The sequence below is a fragment of the Homarus americanus genome, unplaced genomic scaffold (genome assembly GCF_018991925.1).
Source record: "Homarus americanus isolate GMGI-L3 unplaced genomic scaffold, GMGI_Hamer_2.0 scaffold44060, whole genome shotgun sequence".
Classification (NCBI taxonomy): Eukaryota; Metazoa; Arthropoda; class Malacostraca; order Decapoda; family Nephropidae; genus Homarus; species Homarus americanus.
Genome location: NW_024756871.1, coordinates 3,258,168 through 3,279,321, shown reverse-complemented (window position 1 = coordinate 3,279,321; position 21,154 = coordinate 3,258,168). Strand labels below are relative to the sequence as shown.

The 21,154-nt window shown below is 41.0% G+C and overlaps 1 protein-coding gene across 2 annotated transcripts; it reads right to left on the bottom strand.

Annotated features, from left to right (window-relative positions):
- Positions 1–539: 539 nt before the first annotated feature.
- On the bottom strand, positions 540–19,905 carry LOC121856917 (transient receptor potential channel pyrexia-like). Of its 2 annotated transcripts, XM_042352677.1 has the most exons (5): positions 19,767–19,905; positions 5,953–8,520; positions 4,461–4,630; positions 2,956–3,616; positions 540–1,127 (listed from the first exon to the last, which is right to left on the bottom strand). In XM_042352677.1, the coding sequence occupies exons 2-5, from the start codon at positions 7,894–7,896 to the stop codon at positions 1,011–1,013; spliced, it is 2,892 nt and encodes a 963-aa protein (XP_042208611.1). In that variant the 5' UTR covers positions 7,897–8,520; positions 19,767–19,905; the 3' UTR covers positions 540–1,010. The 2 variants fall into 2 exon arrangements, with proteins under 2 accessions (XP_042208611.1, XP_042208610.1); XM_042352676.1 differs by lacking the exon at positions 540–1,127 and having other exon boundaries at positions 2,181–3,616; positions 19,767–19,904.
- Positions 19,906–21,154: the final 1,249 nt, after the last annotated feature.

Below are 21,154 nucleotides of genomic sequence, written 5' to 3'. Positions count from 1 at the left end.
AATGCTCATTGATCACTGGCAAGACTTCCACCTTCTGGTTACTTGTGCACTTCAATTTTTTTTTTAGCTAACATTGGATTGATCTGAGACACTCTGTTTGCTTCTGTTTTGATGTGCTTCATATATTTTGCTTCACACTTTCATTTACAGTACAGTGTACCAATACTGTATCACTGTTTACTGCTGGTTATGAGTTACACAAGAAATCTGTTCTCCTCAATCATATGGGGAAAAGTATATGTTTGCATTGGAAACAAGTGCTGTATGTAATAATTAATTTTGAATTTGTTGCTAACAATGAGATGTGTGTGAGTGATATCTAAAATAGAGCCCATGTTTCATCATGACAAAGCTCTATCATTACTTTTTTATTCCTGCCATCTTTTTTTTTTAGTGAAGAATAATTTTAATTCCTAAGTTATAACAAAGAAGGTAAATCATGTTTATGTTTGTAAGGAACAGGAATATATCTTGAATTAAGACAAAGGAATTAGATATATTTCATTGTTGTCATAGTTTGTTGGCCATTAACAGTTTGTAATTATGTTAATAATGGCTGTCAAACAAATTAAGTTACTAAAAGTATATTTTTAGATGGTGGGAAGCTACCACTTGTTTCTAAAGTGAATGCATGCAATAATTTTTTGGTCAATTTAATTAATACTTTGATTTTAGTGGTGAATGTGAAGCTTGTGGTAAAATACTTAATTGTATTTTACATAATGGATGACAGTCCTCAACTTCCTCAGGTTCTGTAAGGAAGATTCATGACCCGGGTTCTTAAGCTTAGGGATGGTGCTGATAGAATCCCCAGGAGATACAAGGGTATGGATGTGTTTGTTCCATATAAATTCTGTGAAACCAGAGCTGAAAAGTCAGTTGCTTCTTTGTTTTCTAATAACAAAGAGAAGCTCTGGCTTTTAACAGTGATGTGGCTTTTGACACCAGTGTGGGTCCATCCTGAAGCCCAGATCCTAATGTGATGCCTGAGTTGGATTGTGATCTCTATTTTAGACTGTAAATTCAGTATCAGGTGAATTTATAATTTGTGAGGACAACTGCTGATCTGTGTCTCTCTGCTGTATGACCACAGTGAGTGACTCTATGGTACTCTGCAGACTGAGAACCATATTCCTGAGTTCTTCCAGGCGTGCATTTTAATTTCTGGTTGATATGAAATGTTAAAGTCCCAGTTAGGCATTAAGGTCCTGCTGTGATATACAATAAGTACAGTTATGTTAATTTTTTTTTCTTCCCCATTGGTTGGTGTCTATTTTATTTTCTGTATATCGGGAGACAAATTTGATGTTTCTTGATAAATTTTTCTCAAAACTGGCTCTTATATTAGAATTTTTTAATACCGGGCTCACAGAGAATAACCCTTGGCATGGTGGGATTCTAAAAATGAAGACTGCTGAAGAGCTTTGCTACTGATCATAAACATGTGAATTTCTAGTCATTTTGTGATCAATATGACATAAATCATCCTCACCGTTATGTCACATGTCATGTTCTCCATACACTGAGTACCTATACCACATTTTTCAGGGAAAATGTGTACAATTAGTTTAACCCCTTGGATAAGTGGCATCCTGTAGAGAAAGGGTTGAAAGATATTCAATAATTTGAATTTATTTTTTTTTTAATACATAGAAATCAGTTTTATTTTGATATATACAATACTCTTCTACATTATATTCCAGTAATGATGAAACTTATTATGATTCATGAATGAAATATTTACAATGTTCTGTACAATACTGCAGCATCAGAAGCACTCTTTTGGTTAAACTGTACTATACTTTACCATATTAATACAGTACAGTACAATGCTCATTGATCACTGGCAAGACTTCCACCTTCTGGTTACTTGTGCACTTCAATTTTTTTTTTAGCTAACATTGGATTGATCTGAGACACTCTGTTTGCTTCTGTTTTGATGTGCTTCATATATTTTGCTTCACACTTTCATTTACAGTACAGTGTACCAATACTGTATCACTGTTTACTGCTGGTTATGAGTTACACAAGAAATCTGTTCTCCTCAATCATATGGGGAAAAGTATATGTTTGCATTGGAAACAAGTGCTGTATGTAATAATTAATTTTGAATTTGTTGCTAACAATGAGATGTGTGTGAGTGATATCTAAAATAGAGCCCATGTTTCATCATGACAAAGCTCTATCATTACTTTTTTATTCCTGCCATCTTTTTTTTTTTAGTGAAGAATAATTTTAATTCCTAAGTTATAACAAAGAAGGTAAATCATGTTTATGTTTGTAAGAACAGGAATATATCTTGAATTAAGGCAAAGGAATTAGATTTATTTCATTGTTGTCATAGTTTGTTGGCCATTAACAGTTTGTAATTATGTTAATAATGGCTGTCAAACAAATTAAGTTATTAAAAGTATATTTTAAGATGGTGGGAAGCTACCACTTGTTTCTAAAGTGAATGCATGCAATAATTTTTTTGTCAATTTAATTACTACTTTGATTTTAGTGGTGAATGTGAAGCTTGTGGTAAAATACTTAATTGTATTTTACATAATGGATGACAGTCCTCAACTTCCTCAGGTTCTGTAAGGAAGATTCATGACCCGGGTTCTTAAGCTTAGGGATGGTGCTGATAGAATCCCCAGGAGATACAAGGGTATGGATGTGTTTGTTCCATATAAATTATGTGAAACCAGAGCTGAAAAGTCAGTTGCTTCTTTGTTTTCTAATAACAAAGAGAAGCTCTGGCTTTTAACAGTGATGTGGCTTTTGACACCAGTGTGGGTCCATCCTGAAGCCCAGATCCTAATGTGATGCCTGAGTTGGATTGTGATCTCTATTTTAGACTGTAAATTCAGTATCAAGTGAATTTATAATTTGTGAGGACAACTGCTGATCTGTGTCTCTCTGCTGTATGACCACAGTGAGTGACTCTATGGTACTCTGCAGACTGAGAACCATATTCCTGAGTTCTTCCAGGCGTGCATTTGGATCTGGAATAACAGTTCTTTGTGATGCTGCTGGATGAGGTGCCCAGACTGAGGGTTGAGCATGTAACATGTTCACAGTATCATCCTCACTGTCCGTATCACTCATGAGAGTCCAGCGCCAAGAAGATCGAACAGCTGTAGTTGTCGGTCTCCTGTATGATGATCCGCGAGTGAGTGTGGTCTGGTTAATTGGAACGTGCGCTACCTGCCCTGACTGGTTCTGTTTGTGGTGTCCAGTTGTCCCAATCTGCAGTGCGCGGAGATGCAGGAGACGTTCTCTCTTATCTAGTTCATGTTCTCTTAATGCCACATCAAGAGCCTCTCTCATGAGCTGTGAAGGGAGTGAAACTTCATATTCAGGAGGAATGAATCCAGAGACGAACATCTCAAATAGCTTGATAAGCAGACGGCGTGTTCCAATTACCTTCGAAAGGAACAGGAATAGACCTTCGCCAAATCCCCGGGTACGATTGGGGTAAACGGAGACAGTCAACTTCTGCTGAGAGCCCATGATGGCAATGCTGTTGAGGAGACACCGTTGCATCTTCTGGGGAACAAGACGATTCCTGAACAAAGTTTCCACTTGAATCATCAGCTCTACGTGTTGTGTTAGTCGTAAAATCTCGGACCTAGAATAGAAAAATGTAGTTGTAGTGAAACTGTTACATGAATGTATTTACAAATTGGTACAGTACTATTTCATAAACAGTTATTACTCATATGTGAATAAAATCTGATAAATGTTTCCTGGTACTTGTACTGTACCAAAATAAATTTATGACATACATATTTCAGTCATACAAATACAAGTACTGTACAGCCCTGGAGTTATAGAAGCTAGAGATATGGTACTTCACATTAATGGAGTCTAAGAAGTGTGGAATGGGTTTTGAAATAAGGAAAATAATTTGTTTTAATGGAAAATCTTTTATAAAAAACAATATTGGTTTTTATTTTATTAAAAAATAAAAATAAAAAATGTGGTTTTTGCCTTCCCTGTTTTTTCAAGGTCACCCTCTGTTGTTTATGTGTCATTCTACAAGTACTGTAATTAACTGGTAAGACACATTACATTTCAATTCTGAGAAAAAGTGTTTATGGCCAAAAATCTTGATCTCACCGATTTTTTTTCAAAATCTCAATACAGTATACTGTATGTACTGTACTTCTGAACATGCTGATTAAGGATCTGTTGTCTGCATTTTTGTAGCTGTATACTGTACTGTAATTACATCTCCAAATGACATCTCAAAAATTTTAATTGCTTTTCTAATGCTAATTACTCACTACCTGTGTTTTTTCTAAAAAAATTGATAAATATTGTCAATTACCTGTACAGTGCCAATATTTCACTAAGTACAAAATTAAATTCATAATACTGTACTGTACAGCACTATATATAGAGATATTTAAACCTCATATAAACTAAATTGACATACAGTACTGTATAGTGCACTATTAAAAGTGGCTGACCTGTGTTGGATGGCGTACATGTCACTAACAGCCAGACCCACGAGGAGGTTGGAGAGGATGATGTAGACGAGCACAATGAACACCACCAGGAGGAAGATACACAACATTGATGACTCTGATGGTTCTGTCAGGAAAGTCGACTCATAGTCCAGTTCACCGGTCATCATCACCTGTGTGAGTCACAGTTAATAACAGTGCACAGTCAACAAAATTATTGTGATAAATCTTTACATGAAAACCTTTATGGTGATAATGTATTTGCCATTTTCAACAAATTGCCTCTTTTAATGTTACAGCTTTATAATGTAAGATACCACTACCCCTAATGGCTCCTTTATCAGACTTCAAAGATGATGTTTTGAGTGTGTACATAGTGTTTGAAAAGTCTACACTTAAAAGTTAGAGCTTTCTCAATGTATTCAGCATTGTGAGCAAACAGAGGTACTGCCCAATGTAGACGGGGGCTGGTATCGCTACTTGAGAAGTGGGTAGCCCGGGACGTGGAGTGGCCGAGCTGACCTGTGTACGTATAATCAAATCTTCTCGCCATTTGGAAAACAATTACAGCTGCTCCTCGACTTACGTCGGGGTTAGGGACCCAAATCCAGGTAGTAAGTCGAAAATGCATAAATAATTCATAGAAAATCTAAAATGGGTGTCTTTTTTTTCTTCTCAGCACCACAAAACTCTCACTTTTAAGCTTGCCAGCCATTTTAAGTGAATTACAAACTAAAATTTTGTCAGTACACAGTGTGATCACTAACGTCAGGATTCGGAAATACGTAATTTGACAAAATTCTGGTGCGACTGAAGTGGTCGTATGTCGAGGAGTAGCTGTAGTCACATTTATTTAACCATGTACAATGAAATCTTTGGTTGTAGGTTTGTGGTGTTATGTTAGTGGTTTTCATTTTTAATTACAATCTAATAAACACTGTACAATACTTGCATAGATTTTATAACTTAAATTAGGGAGTAAAAAATTTAATGCATTACAGTCTGTAGTTCAGACAGAATATGACTGCATAAATACAAATTGTTCACATGAGCATTTACGTTGAAAGTTTGTGTATTTAAGACGGATATGGATAATCAAGATCTTCTCAGAGGCATTATAAGTTGTTTAAAAGATGGGGATGGGTAAACTGTGAGTGACAGTGGTGGTTTTAACTGTATACTGTATACTCATATTTAAGCAGGCATGAATGATGATTTGTAAATGATCAAGAGGCTCAAGTTACTGTTTGGATATAGTCTTCTTAACTTTCAAAGGGTGAGGTTCTTTTCTAGTACAGTAGAATAAAGTCTACAGTTAAAGCTTCACTAACATATATAGAGATTTTATTTTTTTTTTCTTAAATTATTAGTATTGAAAACAAAATGGCATACAAAAGTACAGGCATTATATTTTACAAGATATTTAAACATTCGTAGACAGAGTGAAGTAAAGGTAAGATGGCATACTGTACTTGAGAACAAATACAGTACTTACCAAGGAGGTGATGAGTGCTGTGCCAGGGGTCCTGAAGGTGGGCAGCGAGCGCAGGAGTACATAGAACCCCAAAGCAAAGGCTACTAGCACAAACATATACATGGCTAGGAATTTGAGAACATTCTTGGCGACAGTAGAAAACATAACAATGTAGACCCCACAACTGGGGAACTGCCCTGTGAAAAGCATTAGCCTTACCCAGGCTAGGATTATGGCAATAGCACCAACTCTCTGCTGCCATACCGCCAAGCAACACATTGCCATTTGACCATTAGTTGTTTCCTCTTCAGGTGAACCACCAACCAGTAGTTGTGGGACAGAGAATACTAAAGTAGCATCCAGGAGATTCCCAATGTTGCATAAATAGATGAGAGGATTCTGCATCAATTGTACTACTTCCCGTAGGTCAAGGAAGGCCGAAAAGATGACTAAACACCACCACGTTAGCCCCACTACTCCGGCCTCCTCACCTGCCCATCGGCATACACTTGTCATATTTCTACTGGCCGGGATGGAGTAGTTTGTGATGGTGGGTGCAGACATTGTATCGTTGTCATGTGTGGCATTGTCGGGACAGTTACGTGATGACAAGAGAAAAGCCGTTAGACTTAGAACAAAAAAAAAGTAGAATATGACATTAGCAAGAAAGTAGTTGCGAACTTTTGACCATTTGAGGTGCAGGAATGATTTGTAGAGTGGATGTAGTAGGAGTCGTTTCCGTCCTGCCCAGAGAATGTAATGAAACATTGTTACTTCTGAGTCCCCAAGTAAGGGAGGTGGTAACTCTGACTGTGGATTGAGTGGAGACTGACGGTGAATTTCTCGAAGGTGCTTAGCGTTCACTGAGAGGGGATGAAAATCAAAATCAAGTCGAAGATGAGGAGAGTCATGGGCAGATGTGTTAGCACAGATGGATCTGTTGAGAGCAACTGGCACAAGGGAGGGGAAGCTTTCAACCATCCTCCACATGGCAAATCCATCCTGTATACAGCTGCCCTTAGCAACTAGCTGTTGCACAGCATCCAGGATATGGTCTCTGGCTCCTGGGCGACCCCACCACATAGTACGCAGAACGGCCAGAGATAGAGCATTGTATCCTTCATCATTCTTGGCAGCTACTGAAGCACCATGCGACAACAGGAGCTCTAAACAAAGTCCATCAAATTCATCATCTACATGATTGTATTGCCTCTTGGCTGCCAGGTGAAGAGCAGTGTGGCCCTGGGAGTCTCTGGCATCTATAGAGCACCCAAGCTTTAGCACAGCTGCCACAGCATCCAGTGATCGTGCCCCAAGTACAGCGCAGTGCAGTGGGGTACGGCCCTCATTATCCTTTAGATTAATTGTTGCCTTATATGGCCCTGCAGCAAGGACTTTTATAAGCTTTGCACTACCTGCAGTTGCTGCATTGTGGAGAGGTAAACGGCCCTCTCCATCTCTCAGGCCACATCGTGCCCCTGCAGCAAGCAGGATCTCCACCACTCCTATCACACTGCTGCTGCCTGGATCTTGTATGTCTGTTCGGGCAGCATAATGGAGAGGGGTACTGGCATGGGCGTCAAGTGGGTCGACATGGGCGCCATGTGCAAGCAGAAGCCTCGCTGTTGAGAGATGCCCCCCACCAGCAGCCATATGCAGTGGAGTTGCCCCAGCAGCATCAGCTATACTCACATTGGCCCCAGCGCCCAGCAATTCCACTACAGCCTCCAAGAAGCCACGTTCAGAGGCACAGATAAGTGGAGTCTTGTTTCCGAGGGCTGGTTCTCGGTAGTTGACTGGTAAACCCCGCGATAATTGCTCTCTTACTCCCTGCAGTTCTTGTGTCTTCAGGGCTTTTAGCAGTGCATTAAAACGTGCATCAGGCTTTGGACCTCTACTCATAGGAGTCCCTGGGGTAGATCCTTCAACAGAAATGTTGCGAAACAATGTTTTCTTTGTGGCCATGATTATAGGCTGGGGTTTAGATTTACTGTATACACTACACTGGCACTGACCACACACAAGGCCTCACAATAATACAATACTTATCATCAACAGCCAATGATAAGACTGCTGTACACTGTTAAGGTTCACTTGTCTTTGTCATGTTGGTTTTATTTAGTAGCCACAGGCCTGTTTTACAATACCAAATTTTACTTTTATCCTCTCAATGATCAGCTCGTTATCCGCTTGGGAGGTCGGTCACGTGTCTCTTACACAATGTTGGCAAGCACTGGGCATGCTCTGGCTCCTGAATGCATCTGAACCTGCACCACTACTGGTCAAGTCTGGTCTTGAAAGAGCTCACACTCGGTGCTGTCACAATACTCTGGCAGGTTGTTCCACGAGTTCACAACCCTCACTCCGAAAAAGTTTGTCCTCACAGTTTTCTGGACTTGCGGCTTCTTCAACCTTGAGCTGTGACCCCTTGTGGGTTCTGTCAACTCAGGTAAGGACACTCCACTATACTTATCGCTCACTAAACATAGTGGGTTGAACCCCTCTGGATTTTAGGTGCTTCCAGCTGGTGATGCCAAGTTATGCCTGGCAGTGTTGCTGTGGTGGCCACCCAGCTTTGCTTTACACCACCTGCAAACACCAAGAAAATTGCATTAATGGAAAGATGAGCCATGATTGAGAGGTAAAAGCTTTGAATATTGATTATATATAAATATATATAAAACACTGTACACTCTGTGTGTGCATTTGTGACTGTGTGTTTGTGTCTGTATGTTGTGGATGCATTTATTGTTTTGAAGATAGAGAAATTAACTGAACTTTAGTGGGAAGGTGTGTGTGGCCAGGGGATGTCCTGTCCCCATATCCGGGCGAAGCTGAATAACACTTACTATTGCTTATGCAAAATAATCTTAGTTCTGCTGTAAATATCGAATTTATTTTTCATTATGCATGAAGCAAGAAAAAATAGGTTGTCGTAAGAGCTTTATTTTCAATAAACATACAATTATTCCTTTCCATCGTTGTACACCATGCGTACATGCATAAAAGTGTGCAGTATGGGAAAGGTTCCTTTTCTAGTTGAATCTGAAGCCAGACAATGTGGTAACTCAAGTGGGAGGACTAGTCAGCAGGAGCTCAAGCGGGAGGACTAGTCAACAGGAACTCAAGTAGGAGGACTAATCAGCCAGGAACTCAAGTGGAAGGACTAGTCAGCAGGAACTCAAGTGGGAGTTAAGAGTCATACGGTCTGGATCAGTTCATAAACAACAGAGTCAGTTGTCATGAGAACTAGGTAGGATGGTCACGATTTAGAACAGTCCTGATCAGACAGTAAAAGAGACGCATGAGCCAGTCTACTCACTTAAACAATAACACAGCTAACCTTTCAAATAACCTTCAACTTGGACGACATAACATACCAGGTACGCCCTTAACTCATGAGACATAAAGGCAAGCATGAACTTAGCATGCTTCCCTGTTGGGCGCTGTAAACGTTTCTGCGCTTCACCTTACACAAGGATGTAGGGGTGCCCAATAAAAAGAAATACCAGGAAGAATGGGAATATGTCAGCAACACAGGGTTAACCTCTCTCTCCAAGGCCAAGTGCAGCCTCGAGGTAAACAGTTGGCTATATATTACGTATACCTGTACTATTGCAAACATAGAGAGATAGACACACACAAAAAAAAACTACCGGCACTAGAGAAGATACAAACAGACACAGACAAGAAAGAAAGCAGTAAGGCTGGTGAGGTGGATGAAGAAGGGGGGAGGGGGGATGGAAGTGCTGGTTGAAGCCACTGTTTACGTTAGAACGATCCCTGACTGACCTCTTCCTACCTCCCTTCTCTAATAACGCCCCCCTCGCCTCCCCTACTCTCTTCTTCTCGCTTTTTAACTTTTCTGTTTTGCAAATGTAGACTATGACTATTGTGTCACCCTTTTTATATGTTTTCTCGCCCATAGTAACGTGGTGTTACTGAATATTATGTTACCATATTACAGTACAGTACTTTAGTTGTGTGCGTGTGCGCGAATCACATGAATATCAGACACCCCACTTGCTTCCCCCCAAGTTAAATTACCTTAATTCGGCTATTTAATCATCAAGAGATATAAGCTGGAGGAGCTAATCTTTTGGTGATCCATTTATCCCTTTACTTGTCCTGTTATGAGAAACAATAGTAGTTCTCCAATTGGGGGTTATCTTTAGTATGCGTCTTACCTTGAATAAACACCATCTGTAAAATCAGGGAAGATGAGAATAGACAGTCATAATATACAGCTGTCCTCTTGTTAACTCTGTGATACAACTAATAACTTCACTGACTCCTTGGTCAGACTTTAAAATGTTAAATGGGAGTAGTACCACTTCATACGAGCTATGTTTGCCAGAATATATGCGATAGAGACTCTAAAGCACAACAAGTAAGAGTCAACATTACAACTTTTTCCAGTAAGAAGGTCTCCAAGTTGTTCTTGTTGACTTATCATTGCATACAGGACGAATCCATTTGGCATATTTACGAAGGTGGGGTGTTTGTGGGGATAACAGATGTGTTTTGTACTTTTCCAACTGGACTGTATTGAGACGAGATACCTCCATTCACTGTAGTATTGTGTCACTGTTCTGCTAACTTCACTACAAAGAAAGAAAAGAGGTTTTTCTTTTATCACAATGTCTCGTTCTTTAACCTGCCTCTATGCACACCATTAATGTTATTCTGATGGACACTACGATAAAGCATTTTTTTTCTGAAGTTCCCCACAACCAGATAAGACAAATAAGGAAGAAATCGTATTGGAATTTATCTTAAGAGAAAACTAAAGGTCTTTGGGCCGGCCATAAACAAAGAGGTTCAACAATAGAGGGTTAAAATTGTCCGGGCGCCGACAGAGTGTTTGTATACCACCAAACGCCCTCCAGCACCAGGTCACAGAGGCTTGTATCAGCTTACGTTCGTGTACACCAAACATACTAGCTAGGAAATATCTCATTATTTTTTTGTAAGTGTCACGCGAAGTGCAGTGTATGTTGAAGGTACCGCTACTTGTTCAGAGGTTGGTGTTATTAAGGTGCAGAAGCTACCTTACAGTAAACCCTCAGAACTAACTTGTTTAGAGGAAGAGTTATGAATTCGTGAAATACTCTACCAATAAATATAGTGCAAGCACCTGGCGTGAACTCTTCTTAATTTTATTTGAGGAATTATATGATATCCAAGACAGATGGTCACTTATGCTCAGGAGGTTGACCTGACCCCCTGTACAGTTGGGGGACTTTTCCAACTGGTACACTCAGCGTTGTCAATCCACTGTGAACCTAACTTCCTAACCAAGGGTCCACGTGCCTCCACTTGCTGACGCAGCGGAATGCTGCCACATCCTAGTTAAACAGTTCCCCCTATACGCTGAAGTCGAAGATGCTCGTAACTCAGTATACGTCGACACTACCGAGGGAAGACCCCACAAGCAGCTGTCATAGTTAAATGGAAGGGAAGGGAGTGCCCAACCACTGTTGATGCCCACCCAGTCCTCCCCCCACTGTACGCTCAACCATATCACCCCGGGCCTGCTTTTTGTGTCATCTGCTCCCATTGGGGTCACACCTTCACCAGGTGTCGCTTCTGTTCATGTAACCACTCCTCCGTCTGTGCCCAAAAAATCAAAGACCACCTCAATGGGGGTGATCTTGTTGACCCCAGGTGTTGTAATTGTGGTGGCTGGCACAATGCTGACTCACGACAATGCCCCAAACGTCCGTCTGTCCCAGGAGAAAAGCCTCCCCGAAGGCTGCGGCCATCTCAACCTCTCCCCGAGCCTACCGAGCCTTCTTCAACAACACTTGCCCCTGCCTGGCCTCACCTGGCTGCAACACAGCAGTCCCGGCCGTCTCCTAACTCAACTACAACTGGGCCTCCTCTCGGGTTCTATTCTGACGTTGTCAGGCCTTGTGCCCCGACCGGTGCCTCCCCCGCCCCCCCCTTCGGTGACACGACACAGATCATATCCCTCTTACACGAATTTACCAATTGTATTGAAAGACTCTTTGATACACTCTGTACTGCCATCTCCAACCTACACAGACTACCCATGCCTCCAGCTGCTACCCAGTCACCCCCCTCTTCTGGTTTGACACAACCTGGTAGCCCCCTATGCCCCTCATGCTCACGGCCTACTCCACCGCAGCCTGGCACCACTGCTGGCGTCCACACCGAGCCTGCCTCGTGCCCGGCTGCCCCCGTCCACCCACCGGGCGCTCGTGAACCCGAGGACACCACCCCCGGCTCCCCGTCCCCCACCGGCATGCCGGCACCTGGGGCCCATCCACTCCAGTTCTCCACATCAATTGACCACCATATGGACATGCTAGTGGACTACGTATCTACGCCAAGAAGGACGTCCCCTACCAACCTCTCGACGTCCCCCTTGAAGCCGACACTACCGACGTACACGCCATCACAATCACACTAAAAGGTATGTCCCTCAATATTGTCAATGCCTATTGCTATGGCCTGGCACTTGACATTATTAGGGACCTGCCACGCTTTGCCAAAAACAGATAAATTGTACCGGGAAATTTACCCCCACACACTCATCATTCTGTCACTTTATATAACATGCTGTCAAAACCCATGACCCTTCAGGCTTTTACGCCCTTAATGCATAAGTCATAAAGGCAAGCATGAACTCCGCATGCTTCCCAGATGGGCACTGTAAACGCTTCTGCGCTTCACCTTGCACAGGATGTAAGGGGGTGCCCAATAAACTAGCCCCCTCGGGGCAATCTAATCTAATCTCATCTGTTAACACAGACACAACAAAACACCGACCACCTACACGACACACAAGTATCCTTTTAACTATAAGTGATGTCTTACAGGCGAGAAACAATCTTTGTTGCCGCTACTTTTTCAATAAAATAATTACCTTGTGTCTAACAATAATGCGCTAATCTACACAATCGGTGAAGTCGTTTTTGTAGTTGCTGCTTTAACTACTTCAATGACGAAGGTTATTATACAAGTACCAGTGTCGAAATTAAGTTTACCATATTTGTTATGCAACGTATCCTGATATTAAGGACAATTATAACAAAAAACCGCAACATGGTATGGAAATGGAACCGTTTAGAGTTAATATAAATTCGTCTCAAATCTGTGCATCGCTACTCCTGTAAACACTTATAATATACAGCAGAGCCTTTCTTCCCAGCGTCTTGACTCTTAAAACTGTGAACACCAACCAGTACCTCTCTCTCTCTCTCTCTCTCTCTCTCTCTCTCTCTTAACCTATCATAATGTGTGTGTGTGTGTGTGTGAAAGGTATTAAGAATCAGTGCTCAATATAGCTTAAAACAGAATATAACTTTATGACGACCACAAACCTTAAATCAGTAAGTCAAGTTTAAACTAACTGCTTGAACAATCTCATATATGTTAACTAAAAAGGGTTAATTGCAGTCTTATCAGTGTCATCAAATAAAAAAAAAATACTGTCTGCTTGATCTTCGAGACAGTTAGCGCCATTAGTCACGAACAATTTGCAATCTGAGTAATATGTCTTACTAGGAATCAGATCCACTTTCCCTCTGCTGTTATGACAACCACACAACTGTAATCCAACACTACTTTAGGTTCTGCCCTGTCTGCCGCGTGGTTTACGAGAGCTGAACTCAGGCGTTTAGTTGGGGATAATGAGTCTGAAATGGTGTAAGCATAGCTTCTGGTGTTACATAATAGAAACAAAAGTTGGAAGGTTAACGTAGTGTAGATTTCGATCATTTCTGGACAGATAGATAGAGATGATTCCAACATTCCAAGCTCGGGTTTTGTATAAAAAGATGACTATAGCTTATTGCGTTCATGACGAGGATGGTGCGCCAATCATAGGATGAAAAGATTGATAGACGTGAGATGGAACTAAATTTTAAAGTGACATTGAATACTCAGCCGCAAAGAGCCAGCATTGCGCGATACCACCTCACTTTCCCATCTGTAAAGTTAGGTACTGTCATGGCAGATCCAGGAATATCAAAAGGGGTGGGTCCAATAAGTTTTGGGTGGAGGAATATGGCGAGCGCAGCGAGCCCACCCAGTTGGGGGAGGGGGGGGGGGCGTTGTAAGTCCCCTTAAAAAATTTTGAAATCTAATCAGTATCATAGGCATTTTGAAGCCATATCCGCTTAATAACAGGAAATATTCTGAGGCCAATAGTAATTACTGTACTGTTAACTTTACAGAAACGACTGAGTACAAAAATAATAATAATAATAATAACTGCAGTGCTCCAAGCGGTGCACATCAAGGCTTAATTAACCACTACACTGCCATTCCTCACAAAGAAAGCCATTCACAGACGGGTTAATTTACATACGAGAAAAACAACTCACTCGTGATCTCTTCCTCCGAGGCAGAGCGGGAAAAAATGGGTAGGGGGGGATGTGTTGTGACCTGATAGGTGGGTGTGTCGTGGCGTGCCTCACAGCACACACAAGGACCTAGTTGTTCCTTGCCCCGTGCCACTCTCCTCACGCCACCAACAGGCATCCCCACTCAATCATTTCTTTGTTAATCCTAGTGTGGTGTTGCGACTGCTGCCGGACTGATTATTGTTGTATTTTGAATTCTTATCGCCCTTACTCGCAGCTGGCCAATCAATTTCCTTATGTCCCTCTTGTGTGGTTTGGATTAGAAGCATGTTGGACATTTTCCTCTCTGAAACTATAGGTGTTTAAGTTGGTAACGAACTAAATCTCTCTAATTATTGTGAAACAGAAGGTGAAACTTGCTGATAAGTAAACTGAATTAATACTGTACTGTACTTAAAGTTTTATCAAAAGTGTTGTGTTAGACTCCTAGTTATTGCAGTTGTCCTTGTCTCCGAGATGGCGCTGGTACGTCAATAATTGTCTATTTTATACAACAGAAAGGCAAAGGAGGATTTAATAGAAGTTTATAAGCACCTCAAGGAACATTAATCAGGCAAATATTTATATCTGGAGCAAGCGGATGCCCGCCCCTCTGGAGGTCACAGCCGTAAATTAAAGAAATTATCAGTAGAGAAAACGCAAACATGAACTCGGCGAGCTTCCCTGTTGTGCGCTGTTTTACCATGTGCTTCGCCTTACACGGGAAGTGGGTACCCAGTAAACTAGTCCCGCTCTCTTGGAATAACCTGCTTGAGAATGAAGTGACACCCCCAAGTGTGAGCTCCGTAAGTCGAAGCTTTACAAACACTGACACATGTCCAGGTTATTCAAGAGTCCGTGTAGCACATGTCCAGTATTTACCAACAGTTGTATTGAGTAATTGACCGACGTTTAACTGACTAGAAAGTCGACCGTGAGGATACAGTAAATTATGTGAAGTTCGTCAGCCAATCAAAATTTATGTTTATATCATTGTAAGGTTTATGTAGAAGCTCGGTTGATGATTTGGAATCACTTCTTCCCATCTTTACCCGTCGCCACCCAATCAAATCAATGTTTACTCCTTCGCATGGAGTTGATGGGCTCTCTGTTGATTGTTTTCTTTGCATTCTGTACATATAGGGTGTTGATGATATAGAGGGCCATGTGGTACGCTTAGAGGGAGGGTTTGAGATGGGTGGTGCGGGAGGGGCGGTGGCATGTATACATGTGGTGTGGACTGTGTGGTGGTGTAGATGTGTAAGGTGGGCGTTGATGTAAGCATGATGGGTGGGCGTTTAGTGCGGCCTGCGAGAAGGCGTAGGCGTGTTAGGTGGGCGTTGGTGTGAGCGTGTTGGATGGGCATTGACGTATGGTGACCGTGTGGGGTGGGCATGGGAGTGTGGGACAGGCATAGGTGTGTGAGTCACGGGTGGCGTGATTAAGGCAGCACCAGACGCTCAACCACTCAGAGTGGCAGTCATTGTTAAACGAACAACGCAGTGTGGCTGATAGTGGAGGTGGTGGTGGAGTGTTGCCACATGGTGTGTGTGTGTGTGTGAAAGAGAAGAGAGTAATTATATATATATATTTTTTTTTTTTTATAAAATTACTCACCAACGTATGGATAAACAGTAATGTTTTATGGTAACGTTTTCTATCCAAAATAAGTTATTGAAAATTTTTTTGCCAAGTTTTTGCAAAATGAATCTTCCTTCAGTCCGATAAGGATAAATTTGTATTTACTTTACATCTATTGGTGGTCAGATGCCAGTTTGTCTCTTAAAATGAGTTTAATTAACATTGTTTACCCGATGATAAAATATTTCCTGCGACCTTGATAACAACCGTACAGTACTCTATAATACCGGGTTACATAACGAACCAACAAAGCACCACGCAGGTGTTGGCAGACTTTTCACTATACTAAGCGGCGTCCCACAAGGCAGCGTAATATGCTCAACGCTATTTATAACCTACACATCTGACGTCCCTCAACCAGCAATGATTATGAGTATAGAAATATATATTACACGGACGACGCCACACAGTGATCCCAATAACATAATCCCCGAACACACCGACCCTACAGTACTTCAAAGGGGAAGCAGCACAGATATGTTTGAAACTCGAAACAACAAAGACACAAACTACAGACATCCGATAACTGGAGAGTACCAGACATGAAGGACCCCCATGCCCATATCTTAAATGCCTGGACTCATCAATCAGAGTACCGTCTTCATATCTGAGGGTTGGATACCACAGTCCTCCACTCTAAACATTCTCGGGTTGTTTTTTACCAACCATCTAAGGTTTTGTATCTCTCTGGGGACTCGGTTTTTATTTTCATTCACCCACCCGTCTTTACCTTCTCCTGGTCCTCCTACCCTTAACTTTGCCTTTTAATATTTGTTATTTTCTCCTCATCCCTAATTATATTACCAAAGTATACAATTTTTCTTTTTCTGTACATTTCAAGTACTTTTTCTTTTAGTTTTTGCCAATCTTAGTACAAACGCTAACTAAACCTCCCAGATAACGTTAGTAATGAATCATCTGGTGAAATAAGCTGTAGGGGGGGCTAATGTTCACGTGATCCCATTTCGTTCTAACAATTAAATTCCATGGATCATTACACTCAATACTTATACTTCTAACATGGTGTCTCAAAAAAATGTATACACACACTGCTGTACAATGTTGCTGTTATATTACAAGCATTCACACGGAAATCTGTGAGTCAGTGTGTTTACATTTTTCTGAGACACCTTGTAAATAATATAAATCATAGTGAGGAAGGTAAACCCAGAGTATAAAGCATTGGAGTCACATTTGTTTATCTACATTATTTGTATACCGGTACTGTGTATGTATATTGTGTACCTGCATGGTCTATATACACACACCAGTTAAATAAAAACTTATAAACCGACTTTACTGAATAAAACTGAACTGAACTGTAGCCGTGACGTCACCAGCACTCCCAGGCCATGTGATTGGTGTAGCGTAGACAACCCCCTCCTCCTCTCCCCCCTACCCTACCCCCTCCCTCTTACTCCAAATTAGGGCCTCATAGATCATGTTATTTTTGTCTTAGAGAGAGAGAGAGAGAGAGAGAGATTGTTGCTGTCCAAACATACAAGAACAATTCCAGGGAGGAAGGGAGGGCACATGCTCAGGGGGAAGAAGGAGGAGGTCATATGCTCAGGGGGAAGAAGGAGGAGGTCATATGCTCAGGGGGAAGAAGGAGGAGGTCATATGCTCAGGGGGAAGAAGGAGGAGGTCATATGCTCAGGGGGAAACTATTCAGGATTTGGGAGATTTTGCTTGTAGGAAAGTTTTGTACGTGCCAGACAGAAGAGGACTTGACAAACAGACAGACAGACAAACACACACACCCCTATCCTGTCATAAAATAGCATTGTTGTACGTAACGAAGCTAAAACGGAAAGCTACTGTACGTTGCTTGTAGCGAAGATGATGTCAGAATGTTTCCCATTGTCGTTAATATTCCCAGACTAAACCCAGGGCATGAACGGGAAATTTCCGAGAAACTTCAAAGGAATTCCGGTCCGAAATTCATAAACTAGTGTGTGTGTGTGTGTGTGTGTAAATATATTCACGTACACAAGTGAACTCATGGGGGGTCACTACCAACCGTGACCAGCACCGCCCCCCCGCTCCCTACACTACTTTTTTTTTTTTACGGGATTACCCCACCCGGACACAGGTCACTGACCCACATCAAGGCCTGGGGGCGAAAATTTATTTTAATAATAATAATAATAATAATAATAATAATAATAATAATAATAATAATAATAATAATAATAAGAAGAAGAAGAAGAAGAAGAAGAAGAAGAAGAAGAAGAAGAAGAAGAAGAAGAAGAAGAAGAAAAAAGAAGAAGAAGAAGAAGAAGAAGAAGAAGAAGAAGAAGAAGAAGAAGAAGAAGAAGAAGAAGAAGAAGAAGAAGAAGAAGAAGAAGAAGAAGAAGAAGAAGAAGAAGAAGAAGAAGAAGAAGAAAAGAAGAAGAAGAAGAAGAAGAAGAAGAAGAAGAAGAAGAAGAAGAAGAAGAAGAAGAAGAAGAAGAAGAAGAAGAAGAAGAAGAAGAAGAAGAAGAAGAAGAAGAAGAAGAAGAAGAAGAAGAAGAAGAAGAAGAAGAAGAAGAAGAAGAAGAAGAAGAAGAAGAAGAAGAAGAAGAAGAAGAAGAAGAAGAAGAAGAAGAAGAAGAAGAAGAAGAAGAAGAAGAAAAAAAGAAGAAGAAGAAGAAGAAGAAGAAGAAGAAGAAGAAGAAGAAGAAGAAGAAGAAGAAGAACCATAAAGACATAAAAAAATGATCGAGTGAGAAACAATATATGTACAGTATATTGTGATGTCACTGGTAAGAGAAACAAATGAGACCCTGCAACTGTGTATAAATGAGGCAGAGAGTCAGATTAGCAACCTGGGACTTGGTCACAATTTTTGTGATGCCATATGGCAGCAGGGTCTACCATTAGACAATACATTATGCTTCCAATATTTTCCCAGGCGGTAGTACCTCCCTGTTAGATAGCTACCTATTACCTACTACCTGGCATGGATATTCACTGACTTGTTAGATCAGAAAACCTCCATCAACTTTAAGCCTCTCGTATAGGAAGTCTGGACTACTGTAGACAGGCGTGGGGACGTGCAACACCCCTAGATAACGTAAGTACAACACAGAGGGGCAAACATGATTCCTCAACTATGTCACCCGATTATCAAAGGGATGGAAGATTTAAACATAGATCAAATGTTTTTGGTGATGTTACGCACTACTGACGCCAGGGGATAAGGTGCCAGCAAGAGGACTGTAATGGAATAATTCTTCCCGTGGAGGGCGGTAAATCTATTGAATAGTCTACCAGCACGAACTGTGGAGGCAAAAACACAGCTAGGGTTTAAAAAGAGTCCTTGACAAAACTATCTAGATTCTAATCTAGAACAATGGAGAGATCCTACACAGGTGACAGGACACTGACATCCTTCTTCCGTCTTGTACACCTCTAGGTTGGCTGGCCTGGCACAAGGTCTTGACATTTACATATCTATACTTAATTTGGGTGGCCATTAGGTGAATTAGGTAGGGTTTTTTTTAGATAATTTCAATACATTTTAATTTTTTCGAAACTTGACCTGATGTACGCTAAGTATATTACAGGAGGAAACCGGAGTAACCAGACGAAAACTGCGATCCTTCACACACGTGTCCATGGCCAGGGATTAAACACGGAAAATAAGGCGAGAGACACTCGTGTTACCACCGCTATACCAGTGGTGTTATATATGTATATATAATAATTTATAAGAAGTTATAAAAATTATAACTTCCCCAAAGCGAATGGCTAATAAATCTTATGAAAGAAATGTTTATTACCCCGGGTATGAGACACGAACACGCTTACATTACAGGTTATGCTACAAATAGTACTTACATGTTTTTCTATAACCATGAGTACGTCTATTATTTCATTAGTCACAAATATAAATATATACGTATATGAGTAACGGGTATCCAAGGCGACTTGGTACGTCACTCCCCTTTTAACACTTGTCGTACACTGAGTCTGCCTCGCCTCGGGAGTCTATGCTCTACAACAATTGGGTATTCCCTTCGTATTCCCACACCGGATGAAGATGATTTTATAAATATTCGTTCATGTTAATTGTTCGAGTTGTTTTACACTGTAAAAGAGACTTTGGTATTAAGTTTGCGCAATACCTACCATTATTTCCTAACTGTTCTTGAAATAAATTGTGTGTATCTTTTTTATCTTCTCCTCACGGGCGGACGTACGAGTCATGGTTCACCTGTTGCTTTCCACCCATGGGACACCAAGAGTGTCCGAGACATTACAAGGAGAAGAAATGACAGTCTCATAACAGTTATTAACTTGTACGTGTCATCTAGAGTTGCAGTTTTAAAATGTTTAAGGCGCATCTAAATGCCAGTAGACAAAACTATTTATTCTTGGCACCTGGGCGGGCAGGTGGCCGGACGTACAAGCATAGTGGCATTTCAGACACGACTGGATAAGCTTTGGGCAGATGAAAATGTTAAACACGACTGCAGAGCTTTAAGTATATGTTGAAAACCTACTAGCACTACGCTATTACAGACTAGTATTGGGCAAACGAATAACTTACACATCGGTAGAGTCTTGGCAAGAGCGAGTGTAAAAAAAATATTCGGATGCACTCAGGCAAAGCACAATACGTATTGACCCCTACTAATTTTAATTTTCTTTTCGAGATACAAATATCTACTTAATTTTGTTTCTACATAGTAAAATTATGGATTAATATGAGAAGATTTAAAACACTATTATCCCTATTAATTCATCTTTATTTCTCTGTCATGGACGCATCAACGATTCAGAACTAAATCTACAGTAGTGAACACATATTGCCTCACGCGTGTCTGTCCTCACCAACCTGGTCCCACAAGGTCTAAAGACGTCGTTTTAATAGGAAAGCATTTTAATCGGAAGGATGTGTATGTGGATGGAACGTTGCAACGATCAAATTCAAGGAATAGATTAACATTTTTCTGAAAGGTGGTTATGCTTGCTGTTCTAGTAAAGATTGGCTGTCACAAATAAAACTTACACGGGATCTCATTACCATCAATTGGCAGACACGTTGATCGGCTTGAAAACTGATTCAAATAGACATAAAAGAACATTAAAAAAACGCTAAGTGAAAAAAGCCGACATTATTATCTCAAAGGGCTTTTAATTTTCTTTATGACGTTTTTGTATGATGTGTGTGTGTGTGTGTGTGTGTGTGTGTGTGTGTGTGTGTGTGTGTGTGTGTGTGTGTG

Excerpts from the sequence above, each read along its gene's own strand:
- LOC121856917 (XM_042352677.1), bottom strand. The coding sequence starts at position 7,896 with ATGGCCACAAAGAAAACATTGTTTCGCAACATTTCTGTTGAAGGATCT. Across the intron at positions 4,631-5,952 it reads CAGCACTCATCACCTCCTTG|GTGATGATGACCGGTGAACT; the intron begins GTAAGTACTGTA and ends TGACTCACACAG. Across the intron at positions 1,128-2,955 it reads TGGAAGAACTCAGGAATATG|GTTCTCAGTCTGCAGAGTAC; the intron begins GTTCTCAGTCTG and ends CTCAGGAATATG.